The sequence below is a fragment of the Trichoderma camerunense genome, assembly GCF_050948025.1.
Source record: "Trichoderma camerunense strain CBS 138272 chromosome Unknown V8C40scaffold_2, whole genome shotgun sequence".
NCBI classification, from domain to species: domain Eukaryota; kingdom Fungi; phylum Ascomycota; class Sordariomycetes; order Hypocreales; family Hypocreaceae; genus Trichoderma; species Trichoderma camerunense.
The window spans coordinates 2,178,083-2,201,422 of NW_028145368.1; the positions used below are offsets into that span (position 1 = coordinate 2,178,083).

The 23,340-nt window shown below is 49.7% G+C and overlaps 7 protein-coding genes across 7 annotated transcripts; 3 read left to right on the forward strand and 4 right to left on the reverse strand.

Moving 5' to 3' along the window:
• Positions 1 to 225: 225 nt before the first annotated feature.
• On the forward strand, positions 226 to 2,190 carry V8C40DRAFT_233594 (MARVEL domain-containing protein). The gene is made up of 3 exons (XM_083213408.1): positions 226 to 944; positions 1,028 to 1,248; positions 1,319 to 2,190. The coding sequence occupies exons 1-3, from the start codon at positions 783 to 785 to the stop codon at positions 1,809 to 1,811; spliced, it is 876 nt and encodes a 291-aa protein (XP_083078137.1). The 5' UTR covers positions 226 to 782; the 3' UTR covers positions 1,812 to 2,190.
• V8C40DRAFT_233595 (ribosome biogenesis protein Nop16) lies at positions 2,111 to 3,190 on the reverse strand. Its single transcript, XM_083213409.1, has 2 exons — positions 3,001 to 3,190; positions 2,111 to 2,927 (listed from the first exon to the last, which is right to left on the reverse strand). The coding sequence occupies exons 1-2, from the start codon at positions 3,114 to 3,116 to the stop codon at positions 2,369 to 2,371; spliced, it is 675 nt and encodes a 224-aa protein (XP_083078138.1). The 5' UTR covers positions 3,117 to 3,190; the 3' UTR covers positions 2,111 to 2,368.
• Positions 3,191 to 3,401: 211 nt separating this feature from the next.
• V8C40DRAFT_233596 (thioredoxin-like protein) lies at positions 3,402 to 4,327 on the reverse strand. The gene is made up of 2 exons (XM_083213410.1): positions 4,230 to 4,327; positions 3,402 to 4,064 (listed from the first exon to the last, which is right to left on the reverse strand). Exons 1-2 carry the CDS (start codon positions 4,270 to 4,272, stop codon positions 3,592 to 3,594), a joined length of 516 nt encoding a protein of 171 aa, XP_083078139.1. The 5' UTR covers positions 4,273 to 4,327; the 3' UTR covers positions 3,402 to 3,591.
• A 1,167-nt stretch (positions 4,328 to 5,494) lies between these two features.
• Positions 5,495 to 7,548, forward strand: V8C40DRAFT_233599 (FAD dependent oxidoreductase). Its single transcript, XM_083213411.1, has 3 exons — positions 5,495 to 5,670; positions 5,859 to 6,743; positions 6,806 to 7,548. The coding sequence occupies exons 1-3, from the start codon at positions 5,640 to 5,642 to the stop codon at positions 7,156 to 7,158; spliced, it is 1,269 nt and encodes a 422-aa protein (XP_083078140.1). The 5' UTR covers positions 5,495 to 5,639; the 3' UTR covers positions 7,159 to 7,548.
• Positions 7,549 to 14,914: 7,366 nt separating this feature from the next.
• Positions 14,915 to 17,431, forward strand: V8C40DRAFT_233608 (fungal specific transcription factor domain-containing protein). Its single transcript, XM_083213412.1, has 6 exons — positions 14,915 to 15,109; positions 15,161 to 15,237; positions 15,297 to 15,464; positions 15,532 to 15,869; positions 15,933 to 16,855; positions 16,924 to 17,431. The coding sequence occupies exons 1-6, from the start codon at positions 14,954 to 14,956 to the stop codon at positions 17,221 to 17,223; spliced, it is 1,962 nt and encodes a 653-aa protein (XP_083078141.1). The 5' UTR covers positions 14,915 to 14,953; the 3' UTR covers positions 17,224 to 17,431.
• A 12-nt stretch (positions 17,432 to 17,443) lies between these two features.
• Positions 17,444 to 19,490, reverse strand: V8C40DRAFT_101003 (aldehyde dehydrogenase family protein). The gene is made up of 6 exons (XM_083210666.1): positions 19,050 to 19,490; positions 18,756 to 18,988; positions 18,473 to 18,688; positions 18,357 to 18,417; positions 17,959 to 18,298; positions 17,444 to 17,894 (listed from the first exon to the last, which is right to left on the reverse strand). The coding sequence occupies exons 1-6, from the start codon at positions 19,368 to 19,370 to the stop codon at positions 17,599 to 17,601; spliced, it is 1,467 nt and encodes a 488-aa protein (XP_083078142.1). The 5' UTR covers positions 19,371 to 19,490; the 3' UTR covers positions 17,444 to 17,598.
• A 900-nt stretch (positions 19,491 to 20,390) lies between these two features.
• Positions 20,391 to 22,721, reverse strand: V8C40DRAFT_233614 (Zn(II)2Cys6 transcription factor). The gene is made up of 3 exons (XM_083213413.1): positions 22,445 to 22,721; positions 21,831 to 22,380; positions 20,391 to 21,773 (listed from the first exon to the last, which is right to left on the reverse strand). Exons 1-3 carry the CDS (start codon positions 22,669 to 22,671, stop codon positions 20,553 to 20,555), a joined length of 1,998 nt encoding a protein of 665 aa, XP_083078143.1. The 5' UTR covers positions 22,672 to 22,721; the 3' UTR covers positions 20,391 to 20,552.
• Positions 22,722 to 23,340: the final 619 nt, after the last annotated feature.

The window sequence follows — 23,340 nt, forward strand, 5'->3', positions numbered from 1 at the left end:
ACTTCCAAATCATCATCGTCATGAGTATCATCATCTCTAAGGAACCGAAAGCGAAAGTTTCCCAAAGTGCCTTGGCGGGTGGCGCAGCCCCAACTACACGCGCCCCATCCCATCCCAAAGTAAGCCCGCGCGGCTGTGGCTGTGGCTGTGGCTCAGGCTCTCAGGCTCGAATCAAATCAACAGAACAGCAGTCCGGCTCAGCGCAAGTCTCCAGCTGGTTGCCATGCCGCAACGCGTGGCTCCCAGAAGCTGACCCTCCCCCTCCATCCTGCTTGCTATCGCTAGGTCTTCTATTCGCCTGGTCGGTAAACAATGCAAGTATTTTCTCTTTCTTTCATAATCCTGCTCAGCTCCATTTAGAGCCTTGTTTATTTGTTTACCCCCTCCCCTTTCATACCCGTCGTTTCCGTTTCGTTTTTTGGTAAATAAATTCGAAATTACAAACGAGGTCCTGTTATTTAAAGTCCCGCCATTATCAGCTTACCGGCCCTACCTTACCCAACTCGATAGCCGCTGACGGACGGCCAACCGCCATCCTGCTCAGCCTCAGTCTTGCTAGCTTCAGGGCCAGGCTCTTCGACCTTTTTTCGCTTCGCAGATCTCCCGGACGCGGGCACAGAAAACAAAAGAGACGCCGCTTCTCTCTCCGTCTCACATACATCTCTCGCTGGTTATCCTTAAAATTTTAACGCCTCTATCGACCATCATCGCCCGCCACTTGACATTACTCGCATAACCAACCCCTCTGTCGACGACGACTCTCGATCGCTGACGTCGGCACCATGGCGCTCTTCGAGATTGACCCCCAGCTTCTCCCGAACCTGAAGCTGGGCCTGCACTCGTTTCAGATCATTCTGGGCTTTTTGGCGTGGTGCTTGGAGATTGCCGTCTTCCGCGGCGACACTTCGAGGATTGTGGGCTTGAACGGATGGACCTTTGCAGTGGTGAGTTTGCGCACACAAGTTTTGTCGTCACATGGCAAAGAGGGACTCGGTCGCTGACTTCTTTGCCCCTCCCCTTTTTGCAGTGCTTCCTCTCTATCCCCGGATGGATCTATCTTATCATGACCCCTCGATTCGAGCGTACTCGTAGATTCGCCAACCCATACGTCATGCTCGGTGTCGATGGCCTCTTCATCGTCCTGTGGCTTTCTGCCTTTTCCACCCAAGCGGCCTATAACAGCTCTGGCCAATGTGGCGGTAGCTGTGGCATCAGCAAGGCTATTGTTGCTGTTGGAGTGTTTGTCACGTATGCATATACTTATCCCTATGTCGACTATATGTACCAGTAGACTAACTCATGCTTCTTATTACTATAGCCTCCTCTGGATTGGAACGGCCTTCCTCAGTGCCTACACCCTGCAGTACTACAACTTCCACGGCACTCTCCCCGGCTACGACAGCCGCAAGATTGGCGGTAGCGACAACATCGACCCTGACAAGGCTGCCTTTTCCATGGCACCTCACGACGAGGAGGCTTACGAGCGGGTTAACATGGACGACCACGATGCTCCAGGCTACGATGACCACCACACCACCATGAACAGCCGCTACGGTGACAACACTCCCTACAACGCCGACGACTTTGACGATCCCAACCGCTACGGCGCTCTCCCCCCTCGTAGCAATAGCGGCCCCCTTTTCGACAGCGAGACTGAGTACCACGGCAGCAATCTCGGCAGCAACCTCAGCACCGATTTCGGCACACACAAGACCCCCTCGCCCGGCCCCTACAGCGGCAGGCACTCAGACACCTATGCTGATGGCCCCGTGCAGTTCCCGTCCGCCGACTACGACCGGATAGAGCACTAAACAGGGGAAGATATTCGGCAAGGGAGGAAAAGCACATTGGCAGGCACAAAGACAAGGATATATGACGACGGTAGCGGGCACTATCAATGACTTGGACACACACAAACCAAACTACATAAACTGGGAGGAGGGGGTCTCTGGTGGGCCTGGATGCTTATGCTTGCTTGGGGTAGATTATCTCTATGGCGTTGAGGGCATCTCGAATTTGTTTTTCCTCTTGTTTGGACATCTGCAACATGATGAAACGTTGATGAGATACCAGGGTGTATATAGAACGGCCGGAAACTGCACACGAAATGTAATTTGTAGGTTTTTTCATTTTGCATTCATTTTTCTGTTTGAAGTCTTCAAATTATCAAGAAAATTTACCGTAAATGAGATTCCATTTCGGAAGAGATGAAGAAAAGTAAAGCCTTTTATCTTGATATTCAAATAACATCCTCCCAACGCCGTGATTTAAAATGCACCGTCTTGGTCTTTGCAGCCCATATACAAATATTTGCTGGAAATAAGAGAAAAAACAACAACCCAGTATGAATCACACTCCACATTCGTCTTCAATCCGATGCCTTGAACTTCTTCAGCCGCTTCGCGATATCCGCCGCCGTCTGCTGCATGGGGTTGAGCTTAGGATCCCTCGCCATGGCCCTCGTGTCGTCTCCATACTTGGCCACCAATTTCTCCAGCCACTCCGTCTCGCGCTCGCTCAGGTATCTGACTTTTGGCGGCGCCGGGTTCTTCGCCTCCTCGATGAGGGACTTGACTACATCCGTTGTGCCGACACCATCGTCATTGATACCGCCCCATTCCTCGTGGTCGTCGCCATTGTCTTCCTCGCCGGACGAGTCAATCTCGTTGAGGGGGTCGTTGAGGGGGTTCGCCTTGCGGCCTAGGACGCGGATAATGTTGCCTTGAGCGTCGCGCTCGACTTTGGCCTCTGAAAGGACGCCCTTTTCGGCTGCTGCGATGGCAAAGGGATCGGAATTTGAGGTTTTGGGGGCAGTTTCTGATGATGATGTGGAGGCGAGTTTCTTTTCAGTGCCGCCGGTGGGAGTTTTTAGTCGTGCGAGGAGACCCAGTCGGCGGTAGTTTTGCGCCAGCGTTTCCTTCTTGTCCCTATAATACAGAAGAGAAGCAATTAGCCAATTGAATCACAATTTTATGAGAGAGACAAAGGGAGCCGGCGTACCAGTTTTTCGCAATGACGGAGTTGCCGCGGGGATTGAGAATCTTTTTCGTGGTGTTTGACTGGCGGACGGGCGCGCGGCCGGAGCGGCGCTTCTTCTTCTGGAGTTCGCGACCCATTGTTACAGGAGAATAGGAATGAGATTTTGGTGGAGGATTTGGGGAGTGTTGTTGTCTTTTTTGATGTTCGGCTTGGTGATGGAGAGGTTGGATGGACGCCAAATTTTTTGGTATCGGGTCTTATCGATAAGGATGGATGGAGCTACCTACTATGCCTGATTTGAGTCGCGGGATTGCGCCCGGTTATGAATGCGCGCCGTGATTTCTTTTAGAGGGTCAATTTCATTCTTTGAGTTTAAAATTCTAGATCAAAAGGACATTTTCATGTATGTAATGGATAAGGTGATTTCATGCGGGTACATTTATTGGATGCGCATGTAGCATCTAGTATGCGACATGAATGAAACTTTGACAAAGGCCGTTCTGTGCCTAGGGAGGAGGTATCATTGAATCGTCAAATATTACATGCTCGTTATTTACAATCTATTCGTTCTTTTTTCTTCTTTTCTCATTCCTCTTCCTCAACCCTCATCAGTTATTGAGGGGCAGGCGCCTTGATGGCCTCAATAATCTTGTTCTGAAACTTCTCGGGCTCGGTGGTGCTGGCCCAGCGGTCGATAACCTTGCCATCACGGCCGATCAAGAACTTCTCAAAGTTCCACTTGATTCTCTCAAGACCAAGCAGGCCAGGCTTCTCCTTCTTCAGCCACTGATACAGGGGGTGCGCATCGTTGCCGTTGACGTTGATCTTGGCCATGACGGGGAACGTCGTCTTCTGCTCCAGCGAGCAAAAGTTCTGGATCTCCTCGTTGCTGCCGGGCTCCTGGCCGCCAAACTGGTTGCAGGGGAAGCCGATGACGGTGAAGTCGTCGGGGTACTCCTTCTTGAGGGCCTGGTAGACGGACTCGAGGTTCTTGTACTGGTAGGTGAAGCCGCACTTGGACGCCGTGTTGACGACCAAGACGACCTTGCCCTTGTAGTTGGCCAGAGGGACTTCGGTGTCGGCGGCTGTAAGAAAAAAGGCAACTTGTTAGCGGGAAATTTGTTCAAACGGGCTGTAAGCAGATCGATCGTGATCTGGCGCAATAGCGGGGCGGTAGCTATCGGCTCAGATGCGTGCGGGCGATGGATGGGAATGGAGGGGCTTTTGGAGGGAAAAATGTCGAAGCTTACCGTCGAGCACCGTGAAGTCGAAGAAGTTGGTGGCAGAAGACATTGTGGAAGAGGGTCTGTTGCGAGAAGCTGCGGACTGATGCTGGACGCGATGTTGGTGCAAGATCGAAGTCGAGGCTGCAGGCCGGGCCGGGCCAGAATATAAAGAGAAACTCCTCAAGTCAGTCCACTGGTGACGTCTTGCTGCTAGTGGCGCTCGGCGTATTGCTTCAAAACGGCCTGTGTCGCAGCTCCGGGGTTTCGGGGCCAGCGGTGTCCGCCTCAGCACGCGGGAAGTCAATTTAGAATTCGCAAAATGGGACATTTTCCGTGTCCCGCGGGAAGTCACAGAGCCAATCGTTTAATTTGAATTAAGAAGAGACAGGTGATGCCGTTATTGTTTGCCCTCAGCCTTGCGGAGGTTCGACGAATGCATATGCTGGAGCGAGGGCCATGAGTTCATCAACTAACAATTTCAGCCTCGGCATGGCCCCACGGTGGAGAGCTGGACAAAGGGTTTTTCAAGACGCAATCTCAAATACCTGCCGGATCGGAACACTGAGTTTGTCCGCTATTGAAGATTGATAACCCCGCACCCAGTGCTGGTGTGATTTGAACTTGATTTTTCGTTTTGGTTTATTAATCTAGCAAGTTCTAGGCATCGTTGCGGTGCAGACTTTCTGTGACTCGACTCGTGGCAAATCATCATGTCTGATACAATGGGCAGCCACCTGACGTAGCCTTTGAATTGCCGGGAAGGCTAAAGAATTCTGAATGGAAATAGGAGTTCCACAGGGTCCTCGTTAGCGCTTTAGCCAGGCACACTCAAATCCGTCTGACAGTGGCGATCAGCACTGGGCAATGAAGAGGCGTTCTTGTAGTACCACAAAGTAAGCTCAAGCCTGTGGGGGTTGCGTGCCGTGCTTAGGTACAGCAGCAGAGTACTATAAATTGCCAAGCATTGCTACTGAAGTAGTGTATGGATCTCTGTTTTATTTCGAAGATGCTAGTTTGACGATTGTTCAGCTAGTGTTCTAATAGACAGTGTGCTGACCTCAAATATGGATCGATGCTGCTTTTGGGATCAATCACATGTTATTACAGCAACAATTTTGTCAGTGAGCTGCATTGCAGGGGCTTCATAGGCAAAGAGTGAACCAAACATCCTAATTCGAATAATTCACAAGGACAACATCTGAATCAGTAATTTATACCTAAGGTAGATGGCGTAGTTGTGTATCTGTTATAGCCGCCTGCTTCTTTCTGTCTTTGGAACTCTCATATCTACTCTCCCAAGTTGAGGGTAGAGCTAGCTTACGTCATTGCTCCATGATTTCAAGACCCACCGCCTTGAGCAGCTCAAGCATTCAACATGAACGTTCCCCTTGCGTTTGCATCTGCATCTGTGCAAGTAGAATCCCGTAGCTAGCCATGGAGGAAAAGAGAAGCATAGTCATTGTCGGTATGTGTCTCCTTATCCTTCTACTCCTCAATCCAGATGAGCAATTGTCGCACTGCTGTTGAGGCTGCGTGTTACACCTAAAATAAACAAACGCCTCCAACGCCCATGCTCAATGGATCATTCCAACATCCCGCACAGACACTTATTTAGTGAGGCTTGCAGCGCTAACAATTAATTCAATGCTCTAGGAGGCGGCATCATCGGCTGTACAACCGCCTACTATCTGACCCGCCACCCAAAGTTCAACCCTGCTCTGCACACCATCACCCTTCTAGAAGCCGCTCCGTCTGTGGCAACTGGCGCTTCAGGCAAGGCAGGCGGCCTTCTTGGGCTCTGGGCATATCCGGCGTCTCTTGTTCCGCTATCATACGGGCTTCATGCAGAGCTTGCCGCCGAACACGATGGAGCCAGCCGCTGGGGCTACCGTAAGCTAAAGTGCGGCAGCATCGAGGCGGTAGTTACGAAAAAGAAGCTTGGCGAGCTCCAGAAATCTTCAGACGAGCATGGAAAAGAGTGGGAGAAGCTTCCGAAGCAGGATGAGGCTGCCATGGAGCTGCTCCAGGACGAGGAACTGCCCGCAGACCTGGACTGGATAGACAGAGAAGTAGTCAGGGGATGGGCCGAGATGGGGTCTCCGGGAGCTACCGAAACTGCCCAGGTTCATCCGTATCACTTCACAACGTCAGTCGCAGAGCTAGCTCAGAAAGGGGGTGCTACCATTAGGACGAATATAAAGGTGACAAAACTCATCACCACAAAAACCAGCGTCGAGGGAGTCGAGTTTCTTGACCGGACAACCAATGAAGCTGGCAAGATTACAGATGTGACCGACATTATTGTTGCAGCTGGGCCATGGACTGGCCGAGTGCTTCCTCGATCCAAGGTTGAAGGCCTGAGAGCGCATAGCGTCGTCTATGATGTCGACGTCAGTGCGTATGCCGTGTTTACAGACATTGAACTGCCACCAGACTTTATTCCCGAACATCGGGCAAAGCTGGGGCAAAAGAGACAACACAAGGGTAGGGTAGATCCTGAGATCTATGCTCGGCCCTTTGGTGAGGCATATGCTTGTGGTAAGTGAATTGAAAGAGAATATCTCTGCCATAAGAGAAAAGTTTGCTAATCGTTACCTCAGGCGAGCCAGACAGTGTGGTACCACTGCCAGAAACGGCCGACCAGGTTCAATTCGACGAAGCCTACTGCGACGACATCATCTCTTATTTCGCAACAGTGAGTCCCGTACTTGCGGCTGCGCCTATCAAGGCCAAACAAGCCTGCTACTTGCCACGGCACATTCGATTTGGACAAGAGAGCGGGCCTCTTATAGGTCCAACAGTGACTCCTGGCCTATGGGTTGCTGCCGGTCACACGTGCTGGGGGATTCAGAATGGTCCGGGCACCGGGAAGCTAATGTCTGAGTACATATTTGATGGCGAGGCCAAAAGTGCCAATGTTGCCAGTTTGGATCCACGAAAGTTCAAGGTCTGATGGAGAGTTGCCGTTGCATACCAAGTCGTCCACATATTTATAGAACGTATTTTCAGATAGACAGCATCGTAGCGACGATGCAATGATTCGTGTTCAGCTATGACTTCATCAAAGTACTAGCGAATCCATCACTTTATTTGTATCACGATAAGACAAAGCGGAGGATTTTTGGTGCGATATCGTCATTGTCCGAGCGCTCACGATATTTTTAGGGAAGTGTTATTCAGCACCCCAAATTCGTTATTTAACACCCCAGCGTTTGCGTGGAATTCAAGGACCTATTTACTACTATCACTATATGTATTTTCTACTACAGGTATCACTACTTTCTGCTACTATCGCTACCCTCTGCTACTATCACTACTCTCCTCTAGTACCTGCTATCATACATATATTCTTCTAGTATCTACTACTATTACTATCTTTTTTTAGCATCTGGCATTATTATCTAGTACGTATAGCTTCCATATAGGACGTGGGATGCTGGATAACAAATTTGGGAGGCTGAATAACTGCTCCCCATTTCTATGTTTGCCAAAGGAATTTCTTACACATGGTTGGGGAGGTCTCGCTGGAATACGTGGGATGCGCAGTCCAAGGCCTATGGCTCTGACAGATCTGCCTTGTGCTATGCCTGTTGGCCAACGAAATCGCACAGCCTCGTGTACATGTAATTACCAGCAACCACCAATAATAGAGGCTCCCAGTCGGATTGGACATTGGTATTTATGAGACCCACACCCTCTATATGTATATACCTAGTACTTATCTATTGATGCCTAAGACCTTTCATTGTTCTTTGGATATTGGTCTTTGCCTCACACATCTCGCAAAAAGCATCATGTCCTTCGGTTTCGGAATAGGCGATTTCATCGCTGTGGGGGAGCTTTGCTGGAAGCTCTACTCGCAAGTCTACAAGGTTTCCAGAGATGCACCCGAAGAACTCCGCGGGCTTAACCAAGAGCTGGGGAACCTTCACAATACCATCCAGTTGCTAGTCGAAGAACTCAAGGACGAAGCCTCAGTGTTGAAACGTTCCGGAGATGTTCGGATTAACATTGTTAATCGCGTCATGTCGCAATCAGAAGAAACTCTCAAAAGGATGCAGCAGCTATCCAAGCGTTATGCAGAGCTCCAAATGCCAAATAAGGGGCCAGGAAACCGACTCAACCCACGCATTTATTGGGATCGATTAAAGTACTCACAGGAGCTTCACACTATCAATGATTTACGCGCCAAAGTGAGAGAGCTTCTTATCAACTTAAAAAAACGCCATGCGCTAATTGATCATACCTAGATAATGCTTCATAACTCTCAACTCACCCTTATCTTGCAAGGTGCTCAAAAGCGAGTACCTCCTACAGAAAAATATATAAATAAAGTGAGCTAACTGTCAGAAGTTCATCTTTGGAACGTATAGAGAAACAAAATACGCAGACCGACAAGAAGCTAGACGAGTTACGACAACTTCTCGTGTCTGATCGCGTTCAGCGGGATCGACCGATGCTTACAGCTTCGCTAGACACAAACGTTCTCATGGAGTTAACAGACGCATTTTTACAAAAAGCAGAATTTGACAATCGGCCTTGGGCATCAATTGGCATTGATAGCTGGCTTCAAATAGGGCAATGGTGGCTCATGAAGGTAGAGTGTAAAAAGATTATGTGAAAATGTGATTAGGACTAATGGGAGAATAGGCGGAGTCACAACTGGGGGTTGCTCCAGAATCTCATGAATACAATGCTTCATACAATCAAGGATACATAAACTTGCTGAAGGCATGTTGGATATTGACCGACATTATTGCCATACATCCCCAACGGGCTCATATGGGCGCATCCAATGACCGTCGAGCGTACCACATACAGCGTCTTACCCAAGCAAGTACCATGAGATGATACGTCTAATTGATCTTTTACTAATCGGAATTTTCAAGGGGGCAAAATCTAAACTTAATACCTTTTCCATGGTCGCCTTCGAGCTGAAAGATTTCTTGACATGCAATTTCGATATCTGGAATCTGCCCCCATCCACAGCTCTCACTCCACGTCGTCGCAACACAGGTGATCAGCCTGAGTTAAAATGGCAAACACGCAATGGGGAAATATTGTTTCAAAGGTAAGCTTGCCAGAAGTACTTCATGATCAACAACTGAGCGAAATTTCACAGATTTGCTGAGTACCAAGACGACGAGGGTGGCCTACCAATCGAGTGTATAGTAATCATAGAGATGCCAAACGGGCAATGTATGGAGACACTCTCGTTAAATTTAATCGTGCAGAACTCTATGGGTCAAGACATCTATAAGCGCTATGAATTTCAAGGTAAGTTTAGAGTTTTGTTACATTTAAGTTTCCTTACCCACCAGGTACCTACCTACCTGTATGCTGCCAGTGAAGTTGCTTACCTATGTTGTACCTCTGATAGCAAAGTTTGATATGTACGGTGATTTGGTGAATAGAGGACATCTTCGAATGCTGAACTTTTTTGCAGAGGAAGGCCAGTCCTTACTGATTCGAATTAGAAGATATACGATGCTAATATACACAAACAGACGAACGGTTGTTAGATAGCATTTTTCGATCGACGTATGTTTTTCAACGTTCTCCGGAATCACTCCCTATGGACGCGTCCATGATATATTCTGCCGCGGTACTAAATACTTGTGTTAAAGCTGGAGAAGCTCTCCTTGACTACAACTTTCATTCCAGCACCACAAATGAGGACATCAATATCTTGGCTCGAGCTAGAGAGGAACTCCAAATCACGCCGACCTCGCACATATCCGTTTCTTTTCAACTGATTGTTGATCGTGTTGTCAAATACATCAGCCGATGCTCTGAGAGCTTCCCAAGAGATTCGGATCGAATATTTTGGATGCAAAAACACCATTGTATCTGGATGTTGATCTACTGGCTCTGCGATACATTTGAAGCTTTCTCCGCGCTATTCGAAGCTATCGGAGTTCGCTCTCCAGATTTTCATCCAGTATCTCAAAGCTGCCTAATAAGATCTTCATTGTTACGGAAAGATACAGACTTTCCTCAAAACTTTGTTTCGTATATGGATCTGAAGCCAGATTGGGCCTTCAACAACAGGGATATCTTGTTAATTGCCATGCATAATGATGATACCGCCGCGTTAAAGACTGCGATAAAAGAGAGTAACGGAATGCATTTAGACTGGGGAACGGCATGGGAACTCGCATATGCTTGCCTTAAATGGGATGCCATGGATGTCCTAATGTCAGCAGCAATCAACAAGATGCCGTACTCCATCTACGAGGCACTTGTTTGGTTGGTGAAACATCATAAGTGGGATGCACTATGGATCCTCTCGGACTCCATTCGGCAACATGTCAAATGTCGTTTTGGTCAAAAAGCTTTCGGTTTGCCTCCCCCCCAAATGGGAAGTATCCTTGCGCATAGTTGCGCCGAACTCATATATAAGGGGAGCTTACGTGACATGGAGATATTTTTCGATAGTCTTCGACGACTAGGTGACACTTTCGATCCCCGTGGTTTTGAAAATATCAATTCTGACACCCAAATAACTATCCTACCAGCCGTAGTCTCAGGGAAGCTTTCTATTATAAAACTTCTATCTGAGACATGCGTCATCTCAGTTTCTCACCCAGTTATCAATGGCGTCAGGTATTGGCACCTCCCAAGCGATAGTCCAGAATATGTCGCATTTTGGAACCATTGGTCATCAAGCAGCCTTCAAATGCCATTAGATCTGGCAGTAGCTCTTGTCTTGGATCCGGAAATTGTCAAGTATCTCGCTCGTTGGCAGAATATTGGGAGCGATTGCAAGGGCATCGGTGCTCAGGAATCAGCGACCTTACGAAAACTTCGCGACACTACCACTGTTAACGGTGCTCGAGATCAAATTTGTTATGTGAAAAGTATTCTTTATAAGTTGTGTTCGTTGGAAAGTATGCATCGAGCATTTTCTGCATCTGCCGCTAAGACTTGGAAGGCGACGGCGCGTATTATATTTGAGGGCGACTGTCGACACCTCTATGAATTGCATGATCTGTCTTCTGGATTGACGTGGCAGACAGTCCAAAATGAGCTCTACCCGGCCAACTTGAAGGACGCCCCCATTCCAATGGCAACATCGTGGCCTACGCCTCTTTCAACACAGGAAAGTTGGGATAATTGGCGATTGACAGTAATTGATATCCTTGAACAACTTGGAGGCTTGGAATCTTAAACACTTTTAAGCACAATGCAATTGGTCTGTTTATGTTGCCTACTTGATGGAAGCACTTTGGTCTAAGTCCACAATCTCGCCCAGGTCCCTTCCTACGTCGAACAAGATGGCCACAATTATATTAATCCGTGTAGACAGTGCGCATGATCTGAAAAAAAGAGTTACATGTAACCAATCATATAAACACGCAAGCAGGGAGAACCGTGCACCGACTGGTTTTCTGTCAGTTGCTCTTCATCAAACCCTCTATCTCTTCTCCCATCTCTTCTTCGAAAGTCTTAAATCTCCTTTTCTAGACTTTGTGATCTTGGCTTAGGCCCTATAATCTTCAAAGCTGCGTAATACCAGCTTTGGCTCTTCAACTTCATATCCCAAGTTGCATCCGGTCGCTGGTCCACGCCCATCATCCACCCCCGCCGGACAAGCCGTTTCGCATCCAAATCGAGGGGCCGCTTGTGTCTATACAAAAGCTTCTTCCAAATGAGCCGTGGCATTTCGGTGGATTTCCTCCGCCTTACCCACAACCGTCTGGGCCATCGCTCGCGAAGGTGGCGTATCGAGCCATATACGGCTCTGACCCTAGCCCCGATATCGAAAATGACCTCGTCGTGCGTGACGAGTATCTTGGTTGGATCAGAGGAACTATAGAGTGAGTTGCAGGCCCAGGTGCATAGAGAACTCGCTTGGCCCTGTTCATTCGATCATGACTAACGGCAATTCTCATTGCAATTGGTCTTAGTCAAATAGACTACTACGGTATTACATTCGACCACTTGTTCCCCCCTGAGGATACTGATCCCGAGGTGCTCCAAATAAACATCATTGAGATGGACGGAGACGAGGGCGAATATGCGAATGCGTGCCTCCAATTTGCGGTGGATTGGAAGGAGTTCACCGGTAAAAGGATCCTTGCGGTGCCCAGATGCTGCCAAATCAGAAAAGGGACCACTGATCGTCTAAGAATTAACGAAGGAGTCTGGATAAGGGAAGAGGAGGCGAAGGAGGAGGCAGCCCCCATAGCTTCTGATGCAGATGGGGTCGCAGATAACAGAGGAAAAGGCTACCAGGCGAGTGATCCAGTCGTACGAACTATTACATCTCCGAACTGCCTTTCCTGCCGCCAAAAGGTGAGCATTGATCGTATCACAGCCAAAGATACGGGTCGCTCATAGTGGTAGAACTTAGATATAAGGCGTATAGATACCTGTTGTAGCTTGTTGCTTCTACTGCACATGCATATGCTCCATCTAGAAGCAAAGATGCGCACAATCCCACTTTATATTGTATGTAAGTGCTCATACAGGTACCCTTTACCTACGTGTATCCGAGTCATGCTTTTTATAGCGGGCAGTCTGGATACAGCCTTATAAGAGGCCACCCAAATCGTATGAATTCTGTTTTTATCTCCTCTTATTAATTATTTGCTTCTATCAACTCCCTTCATCACATGATGCTTCAAGCTTAATTTGTTCAGCTGCTGTCAAACTTAAGTGCAAGCAAATAGGCGGAGTGCTGCCCCACGCGGACCGCTCTGCGGACCGGTCCACCATGCCCAGAAATGGAGGGGTCGGTATCAACCTAGTATAATCGCATCACCGGCTCTGCATCGTCTGCAAAGCCAAATTTAACATCAAGCGTCTCTGCCGAAGTGCTCTGCCGGATGAATCTCCAGGGATCTACGCGCGAGATCGCGTCCCGGGGGGGAAGAGACGCGTGCGGCGGCCGATTGTCGTCGGGGATGAGCTCGCTAGGCCTCCCGGATGATCGCCGCCCAAGCGCTCGGATAGCCGCGGCGTTTCGCCTCTCTTTGAGCTGGTGATGAGCGGAATACCGCCGATTCTTGTTCATCTCGGCCATGCTCAACTCCAATTTCGACTCTCAAGTCACGCTTGGTGAAAGGTAAGCGGTAGCCGGCACTACAACTCCATTTGGGATGTCGATATCGCCTATTATCTCCATCTTCATAAGGATGTAAGCTAATCTCTCTTAAGGCATCATAGAAGTTGAGTCATCATGCAGGCCCAGGTGTTGGCAAGACCAAGATTCGGACAGGAAAACGCCCCTGACACTGGGACAACGGACGATACGATATGTCGGGACTCTGATTTCCATCGGGCCTCTTGTCCCGAGCACGCTTCGGCGCCGATAGGCCGACACCACACCCTCTGCTGCATAATGAGAGCCGATGCAGAGCACTATTTCTGGCTGGAATGCCTGGCGCCCGCTTCGAGTTCAAGTCACTGGACAATCAACATGGGCACTACGGTTCAATCGGCAAATAGATTTTGAAAAGCAATGGAAGGCAGTCTAGTTGGTGGCACAGTCGATAGAGAGCGCAAAATCCCGACAAACGACGAGAGATTCTGCTGCTCTATGCATCTCGGGGAGTTTCCCCTTCTTGAAGAGGATACGAATGGTGCGAGTCCTACTTGGAAAAGAGGGGGAAATGGCTTGTCTCTGCATTAAGGCAACTTGCCGAGGTCTGGCTTCAGCCGCCTTACGAGTGCAATCGGAATATTACGCTCTCGAGGGCCTTTCTGCGCATGGTCAGGCAGTTTGTCAGCCGCGACCACCGGATCGGCCACGGAGGGAGTCAGAATCTCAGAGTGTCAGAATCTCAGAGGATCGTTGGCGAGCAGCTCCCGTGATGGGCTGTAACCGCAGCCTTGGCTGAAATTTAACTCGGATTAAGAGCTGAAACAGAGAATGAGTGGGAAGCTTTCACTACCAAGACACGACGTGAAGATGGTGCAACGGGCATCAAACACCAACATGACCTCAAAACTGCCCGACCGCCCATGAAAGGAGAACTTGGAAGATCCCCCAGAGGCCATCAATCACTAAAGAGCCGCTACTGCTGTAAAGGAGCGTTGCACAATATTACCTGTGATCAGCCACTAGCAGAGGTACCGGGTACACTTTCTAGCGCCAACGGTACCTGCCGGGTGCGCTGAGTTGTTGGTCAGCCGCTGACTCGCCAATTGCATCACGCTGCAAAACTCAAAACCCGCGGGCCTGACAGGCTGCCCCGGTCAGGTTCTGTCAGGTTCCCCCGCTGCCAGCGTCGGGTACCGGTTACTTTTCGTGGGACCCGGAGTTGTGCAAGCTTTAAGTTATGCAGGCACGCTATCGCTATATGTGCAACCCCGCTCATCGTTTATTCAGCGTCTTTCTGCTGCATCTCAATCGAACATCGTGATCGATGGTTTTTTCGCATCCGTCGCACAGGCATGCGGTAGCACCATGTCCGAACAAGCAGCCGATGCTTCCAGCTGGGAGCGGTCCGATGCGCGAGCCCGGCCGGCGCCGACTGTCAACACCATCCGCCGCATCCGCCAGGCCTGCACGAATTGTCGGTGCGCGAACTCGCCTCTTTCTCCGTGTCTTGCTGTTACTTGCAGCCGCCGGCACAGGTCGGGAAACGCCGCCTCAGCTGCCGAGCGGAGCTTAATGGCTGACGTTCTCCGGCCTGGGAAGCTGTGAATGTGAATGTTGTCAAAACCACTGTAGCTAACGTGTGCGAATCAAATCCTGCAGGCATCGCAAAACCAGATGCTCCGGCGAGCGTCCCCGATGCATGAACTGTCGCCGAGTCGATCGCGTCTGTCACTACGAGCCCTACTCCGCCACCAACCCTCCCAACGCAGCGCCTAGCAATGGCTCCGTCAAGGGTCGATCGCCGTCCGCTCCCACTACAACGTCAACCCTCTTCCCTCGCACCGGCGTCGTGGATGTGAGCATCACCCGTCTTGAATCTGCATTCGCGTTCTGACCATCGATATAGCCCGAGCTGCTCAACAGGATCAACACCATCGAATCGCAACTGGCCCAGCTGCATAGCCAGGGCTTAATAGGCTTCCTGTGCGTCAACCCTGTGTCGATAGAACCAAGAAGTTCATCATTTGCTAACAACATTCAAGAAATGGCGAAAATCGAAATGGACGAGTTACTTTCCCAGACCTGGCAGCATCCACCACCTACCAGGATCTCTCTCCAGAATTCACAGAGCCATCACCACCTCAGCAGCAATTCCAACCGCCCGTCCCCGAAACAACAGAGCAACCCGTGTCTGATATTGCGAATGCAATGTGCGTTTTATTTACTATCCCGCCTATACCAGTAATTATATAACGGAGCTTGCTAACTCCGCAGCAGGAGATTTACTACCGCGCCGCCTCCCCCTGTCATGGCTCACCTCATCGATACTTACTTCCTTCATGTTCATAATCAGCCTTACACATATTTCCACGAGCAAAGCTTTCGGGAGAGACTAAATTACGGTCTCGTACCAAAATGCTTACTCTTTGGCATTTTAGCGTCAGCCCTCAAATTCTCAGATTCCGACTACTTTGCAGGTTGTAGGCGCGAGGCCACCGAGGCATATGCTAGGGAGGCTTGGCTGGCTCTCCTCAATGACCACCTTACGGTTGAGAATAATCCTACTCTACAGGTCGCACAGGCTAGTAATATTCTTGGAGTGGTCGACTTCACATGTATGTCATCTTCTGAAAAAGGATGAAAAGTTAGTGTTTTCGTTAACCATGAATTCCCTTCAGGTGGTCGCACCAGCTCAGGGTGGCTCAAGATTGGTCTTGCCGTCCGCATTGCCCAAGACTTGCAGCTAATGAAGGAACCGAAGAACACATTGAGCCCGATTGAACAGGAAGAGCACCGCCGAGCTTTCTGGTCAATATATCTGCTCGACAAGCTGGTCTCAGTCGGCCAAAGTCGTCCACCAGCCATTTCTGAGGAGGACATACATGTCCAGTTACCAGTTGACGAAGAGACTTTCAGAAGGGGCGTCTGGAAGAAAACACCAACACTCCATCAGCTCATCAACTGGAAGTCTGAGGGAGACTCAGCGGTCAACAGTACTTTTACTCAAACGATACTTGCCGCCACGGCTCTTGGACGATGCGTACGATATGTCCTGCACGGGCGCGAAATTGACGAGATGCCGCCATGGGATCCCAGGTCTGATTTCACATTACTAAATACCTTCTTGCTGCTCATCGACCATCACCTTCAAGTAGAAACCACCCCTATCCCTCAGATCGTGCAGCAGTATCGCAAACCCGACGGCACACTGGATTTCCAGTCTCTTGAACACGTTGTGTTTGCTCGTATCACTTTCCACACCGCCCACTGTCTCCTCAATCACCCATTCCTTCTCCGAATGAGGCTCCAGAAAGGCAACTGTAAAGTACCGCCAAAATTCTTGACCCGCTCTTTTGAAGTCGCCTGTGACCATGCGCGAGCAATATCTTCCGTTGTGGAGGACGCCATCACCTCTGGCTGCCACGTGCAATCCTCCTTTTACGCATATGCCTCAATTCTTGCCGGTGGCATTCTCTCCTTGGCTATCCATATCGACCAGGAAAAGGGACAAGTCACGGACCCAGAACTGTTGAGTCATTACCAAAAGGCTATCCACATACTAGAACGGGTGGGAAGAAGGTGGGACCACGCTTCGAAAATGGTGAGTCTTCGCGGCCTATTCTTATTTGTGATTTTGTCAAATTATTAACATCCCACTTGCTACTTAAGCATCTTCAATTAATGCTATTCGACGCCAACTATCACTCTCTTTCTGCCCTTTTGGACCCGACAACCTCAGAGGTTGATCCAAAGCTGGAAGCTGCTCTATGGCTAATGGTCGACTACGTGGCCATGTCCGCGCTCAACGAAAATGCATTGACACCGCCCCCTCTATCCACTGATACGTTTCTAAGCCCGCTTGATTCTCAGATGAATATGGAGAATAGCGATGGCTTCACGGGCATGGCGCCCGATGCGAATTCCGATCCGAACGTTGCTTTCCTTGGTAATGGCAGCGTGCCTCTATGAAAACGGCTTTTGTTTTATTGCGATATATGACAAACGGTGAAAATGATGTTATAGCCCTTTTTTTGGATTCAGCAGTATGACTTATGCACATATCAATTTGGAAAAATCGGCAACTAGGTAGTTTCGCATGTTTGGCGCACCTTGAGATGAGAATTATCTGCTATTTAATACACGAGGGCGTCTATTGACGCTCACTCATTGTGATGTACCTCTTCTGCAATCCTCTCTTTCCTGTGTTAGAACACTTGTCAATCGTAGATGCCAAGCAAGTGTTTGCTGAGAGAATATGAAACAAAGATGTCTTCGACACGCATTCTGCCCCATCATCATCAACAAGGTATATTATTCTTGGTATCTTTCCTGTCTACAACACCTTTAGCTTACTACCTGCTTGTTGACAAACATTGACTGAACATTGCAAAAGCTCTTGAGTCCGTTGAGTCCCCACTCGGCGCCGATGCCACTCTCCTTGTGTCCACCAAAGGGCACAATGGGGGAGATTTCGAAGTGTGTGTTGATCCAGACAGTTCCGGCCTCCATTTCACGACCAATTCTAGCCGCCTTTTCAATGTCATTGGACCAAATTGAGGCGCCGAGACCCATGGTTGTGTTGTTGGCGCGGGCAATGACTTCTTCTTCAGTGCTCCATGAGAGGAGAGGGACAATGGGACCTAAAGAGCAGAATGTATCAGCATCATTCAACATGCCTTTCTCATTGCGTCAGAGTATCCTTACCGAAAGGCTCCTCAACGACAATACGTGAGTTCTCAGGAGGTCGATCAATAACCGTAGGAGCAATGTAGAATCCATTGGTAGGTGGCTCAATCTTGCCACCAACGGCGACCTTCCACCCTTGCTTCTCGATGTCGTCGAAGAAGGTCTTGACGCGGTCGTACTGCATGGAGTTTTGGAGGGGGCCGTGGCTGACGCCGGCGTCGGCGCCGTTGCCGAGAGTGTAGGCCTTGATGTGCTTGACCATGGCGTCGCGGAATTCTTCGTAGATGGATTCGTGGATGTAGATGCGCTTGAGGTTCAGGCAGACTTGGCCGGAGTTGAGGAAGGCGTATAGGGCGACCTATTTGTTGTTAGCATTTACATGTCTGACTTGGAGTATATGATGAATGGGCTGTTACCTTTTCAGCGACCTTGTCGACGTCTACGTCTGGGAAGACGATGGCGGGGTCGTTGCCACCACTATCAAGCTGTCAGGTGTATCCCAACTGATATATGTCAAAGAAGGAAGTCTTACAGCTCAAGAGTCACTCTCTTCAGAGTCTTGGATGCATTCTGCATAACCAGCTTTCCGGTCTGTGTTGAGCCAGTAAAGCTAATCTTGTCGATGCCAGGATGGCTTGTAAGCCATGGGCCAAGGTTGTCATCTCCGCTGAGAGACTGGACAACACCAGGTGGGAAGAACTGTTGCGCCAGCTCAACGATCTTCAAGCCACAGTAAGGTGTGAAAGGTCTATCCATTAACAGTTAGATGAGATTCTATTACATGGGTTATTGTTTCCTCCAAGGATGTGACTTACGATGGCTTGACGATGATGACGTTTCCTGTGAGCAGAGCAGGGGCAATCTTTCCTGTTGCCAGCAAGAGAGGAAAGTTCCAGGGAACAATGGCAGCGACAACGCCCAAGGGCATATATCTTGTGATGACGGTGTGTCTCTCGTTGTCTTCGATGACGTCCTCGGGGATCTTGATGTTGGCCATGCCCCTGATCCACTCGATAGCCGCGTTGGTTTCGCCATCTGCTTGAGGGATCTAGTAATTGATCAGTACAAAATGTTCAATGATTATCACAAGTTTTTTCAAAAGTCCTTACAGGTTTTCCTTGTTCCGAAATCAACAGGTCGCGGAACTCGACCCGCTGCTTGTCAATGGCATCTGCAAATGCCAACACGGCGGCTTTGCGTTCTTCGTACGGAACTTTGGACCACTTCTTGAAGGCCTCCTTTGCGGCAGCAACAGCACTGTCGAGGTCTTCCTTAGTGGCTAGGGGAACCTCAGGCTTCGCCTTGAGAGTTGCTGGGTTGATGCCATGGCGGGTAGTTGCCGTGGGCGAGCTTTTGCCGTTAATAATCTGGACAAAGCCGCTCTGGAAGTCCAGGGGGTTGGTGCTAGGCTCGGTAGCTGAGGGTGCCATTGTGAATATTGATAAAGAATATTGAACGCTTGCTGTTAAGGAATAGAAAAAGAGAAAGAGAAAAAGAGAAAATCTTGGAGAGGGGATTTCGGGCTGGACTCGAATCTTCTGTTGGGTTACCAACAAGCCAATTTATGCAACACCAGCCAAAAAAGCCCCCCTTACATATATTGTGTCGTATTGTGCCAATAAACCGAATCTTGGCTGCCAATCCTCTTCCCCCGCAGAGGGCTAGAATGCGGTCCGTTACACAAAAGGCCGGCCACTGAATCGACCGTGGCCAGCCATCACACGGACGCATCATCTCCTCTTGCTCCTCCTCTTTGCTTGCAAATTCACTACTAATCGCCGACGCAAAACATTACATTCTCCGTATGCTTCCCAAACTGGAAACTATTAGCCCCTCACTCAGCCTCGATTTACCCCAGATCAAAAACGTTTCCGCCTTGCAAGATGCTTGAGCGGACCGCAAGCCGAGCTATTGGTGATGCGGACCGAGACGTTCCTCAGCCAATGAACTCGGTTCATCTCGCCGAAACGGCCTTTATGTTTCTGTGGGGTAGCGGCGCCCACTCGATGCAACACGAATCCCAAATGGAAGCATCTTGTTCCAAGGTTTAGTGCGGCGGGAGCTAAAAAGAGCTTTGGGAGGGCTAGCAGATGCGACTTCACTCGATTTGTATAATAGGGAACAAGCTGGATCGCCACATACCGCATTAGGCAATTTTCTGAGAATGGGTGATGGGGCAGGGCTTTGCGTTTCTTGTTTGGATGGATGAGTTTTGCGTGGGAAATGTCCGATACTCCACTGTTTGTGAGAGGTGTGCGATCCTGTGTACGGGGTATCGCGTTGATATCTCTCGGCTTCTATGGGGATTTTGAGATTATGGGGTATGAGTAAGATTGAAGCACCGGTTAACTGACCCGATATCGCAATTAAGATTTGACAAGAAAGAAGGGAATCGAAGATGGTAGATGCGTGTTACGTATAGCGAGTTCACAACAGATTCAAGAAGATGATTACAACAAGAAAGACATGGGGATTCAGCTCCCATGTATTATACCTTGGGTATTTCCTAATCTAGAGGCCGTTGCAACATCAATATCTAGTGATTCATAATCCCCAAATCCAAAAATACGCCAGTATGAGCAGTGACTCTCAAGCCAGTACTCTATGATTATTTAACAAACAAAAAACTCATTAAACACGTCCAATCCCTCTCCAGGATTCTGTAGAAAGCTGTCTGCCCTGAACGGCTCGGCCACCAACCAGCATGTCGCAGCCTCCAAGTCCTTGAGCCAATCCTGGTCCGCCATGAGATAATCTTCCGCCATCTCAGGGGCCTCTTCCGAGCTGTCCTCTTTGTCCCATTCAATGGATTCCCTCGACAAATCAGCGCCTGCATAAATGTCATGCATAGACTGCATGAGCTTTCTGCTCTGCCGATAGCTCTGCTCGGTTGCACAGCCCTGAAGATGGCCCTTTAGCTCCAATAAATAGACGCTGGCAGTTGACACAGCGATATTCGCCGCCATGCTAGGAAGTAGTCGATCCAGGCCGTGGTCGTAAATGTTCTTGGAGATTTCCTCTATCCGCTTTGCAGAGTGCTGCATGTATATCTTACACATCTCCTTCTCCATCGTGGACGCAGTCGGCTCGTTCAGCAACACCATGAAGCGCGAGCGGTAAAGGCACAGCACAGCCGTGTTGTAAATCATATGCAGCACCGCACGGTCCATCGAAATGCTCGTGTTACCGTCCTTGCCAATGTCGTTGCTCGAGATGGGGCGATACGAGACGCTCTCCGGCAAGCCGTCTCTCCACTCCAGCAGGTCTCGGATGTACGTGGTGAATTTCTGTTCGCCGTCTGGCGTCATCTTGCGGGCCTCGGAGAAGTTGGAAAAGTTGTCGTGAGGCGCCACGTACATGCTGCTCGATAAGAAGCTCATGGACCTGCAGAGAGTCGCCTGCGCGACGCACATGCGGGCCAACTCGGCGCGCTTCTTACGGCTCTTGACGTAGACGCACATGGCCTCGAACTTGGCGTGGTCGTCGTCACTGCGAATCTGCTCCGGCTGGAAGTCGGCCTCTTCGAGCATCGACACGTGGAAATCGCCGTCTTTGATTCGTGGTAGCCGCTTCATGCCTAAGGAGAGCAGCCGGTCGCGGATGAAGCAGCACCACCAGACTCGGCGGCGTAGTCTTTGCTTTCGCTTTGATAGGTTGGGCTTGTTTACTGAGGGCTCTAGATGCAGTCCGGCTGCGAAGGCGTGGGAAACGGCGGCATCAATCCAAAACCATGTCTTGCCGTGCTCATCAGAGGCATCTTGCCATGAAGTGATGAGCAGCAGCGACTGCGTGAGAACCATCTGATCCAGCTCGCAGTTATACTTGTAGAGAAGCTATTCATCCGTGTTAATAAATCAATAGTGCATTCAAGTTACCAGCAACAAACTTACCCGAACTCGCTTCATAAACGCTGTGCGGGCCTGCTTCCGCGTCTGATATCCGCCATTTCTAAGATGCTCCAGCTCTACATGTGCCGTCCCAGCTGCAAGCACAGCCTGCAGCAATAGCAAGCTAACCTGGCCCGCTGACCCATCATGTGTCTCTATAGAATGCAGGAAAGCATCCAGATCCAGTGTAGGAACATACGGGTGCACGTATTCAAAGAATGCGCGGAGGAGGGCGTTCTGTAGAGTGCTGTCGGGCAGATCCAAGGCGCCCTCGGAATGTAAATACTCCATGTCGTCTGGGGGCAGGCTGGTCAGGGGCCTGACATATTTTGGCAGATCAAAGGCATCGACATCATCCGACAATAAACTCTGTGGAGACTTGTCTGAGTCGATGTCTGCCTTTAAGAGCTCCAAGTCTTCCATGGAAATGGGTGCCTCCAAGGAGTCAATGGCAAACTCCTTGAGCAGATCGCATGGGCCATCTTTCAATTCAAGCTCCTTTGAAGCACCTGATTCGGTCGGGACCACAGCAGGGACAGGCTTTCTTCTCCGTCTAGAGATATATCGTTAATAAACGTTGTTAATTATCCATCATCTACTTCATGTCCAACACATACCTCCTGGCACGTCGAGCATGTGTAACACACTGCTGTCCATTCCACTGACAGTTGCCGCACGGAGATCTTATCGTCACGTCGCATCTGACCTTTCTAGCCCGGCATGCCAGACAGGCCTTGCTAGCTCTTCGCACCGGCTGCTTGTTGGACAGATGCGGCTCCGGGCTAAGAGAGCTGCTGTCGGACATGGTGTCCAGGGCGGTGCTAAACTGTTCCAGGGGATCCATCTGTAAGGCTACTGCAAGGGGACTTACAACCGGTATTTCGGGTTAAGCACATATAGCCGAGGTCTGGTAGCTACGGGCAGCGGGCTTGGGATATATTTAAGCATCTCGCACTCGAGTGCTATCCGATGCCGGTTCGCGGTGGGCTCTTCCGGAGGGTTACGGGCTTCGGTCCGGAGACCCACGCTACGTCCACCATTGCGCCACCATAGCGGTCCGCCAACTGATCCCCAGATTCCCCAGATCATGAGCTAGAACGCGGGGTTCGAGCTTCCAAGAGCATAGTCCCCTAGTTCTATCTGTTGTTACTAATTAGGCGGAAGCTGGGGAATGGGGCGACAAGTTGTCAAGACTATAGTTCCATGTCACAGGGTCAATACCCTCGGGTAATTTGAGTCGTCTGTCCAGCCGTACGGATCCTCAATTGAGAGCTACCATATCGTACGATAAAGCGGCAATAGGGTCCAGCTTTACTAGTTTCGACTTGAGAATTAAGGAGGAGTTGAGTTGCCACCGAATTCTCCCTCTTACGCGTCAGCTGCTCGACACCTGACCCCTATTCTATCACTTGTTTCCTCACATTGAGATTGAGAAACGAACAACGCACGAGCGGCCGGTAGACTCACGAACGGACATCATTGAAGTGACGCCATTGAAACAAACCAAGCCCTA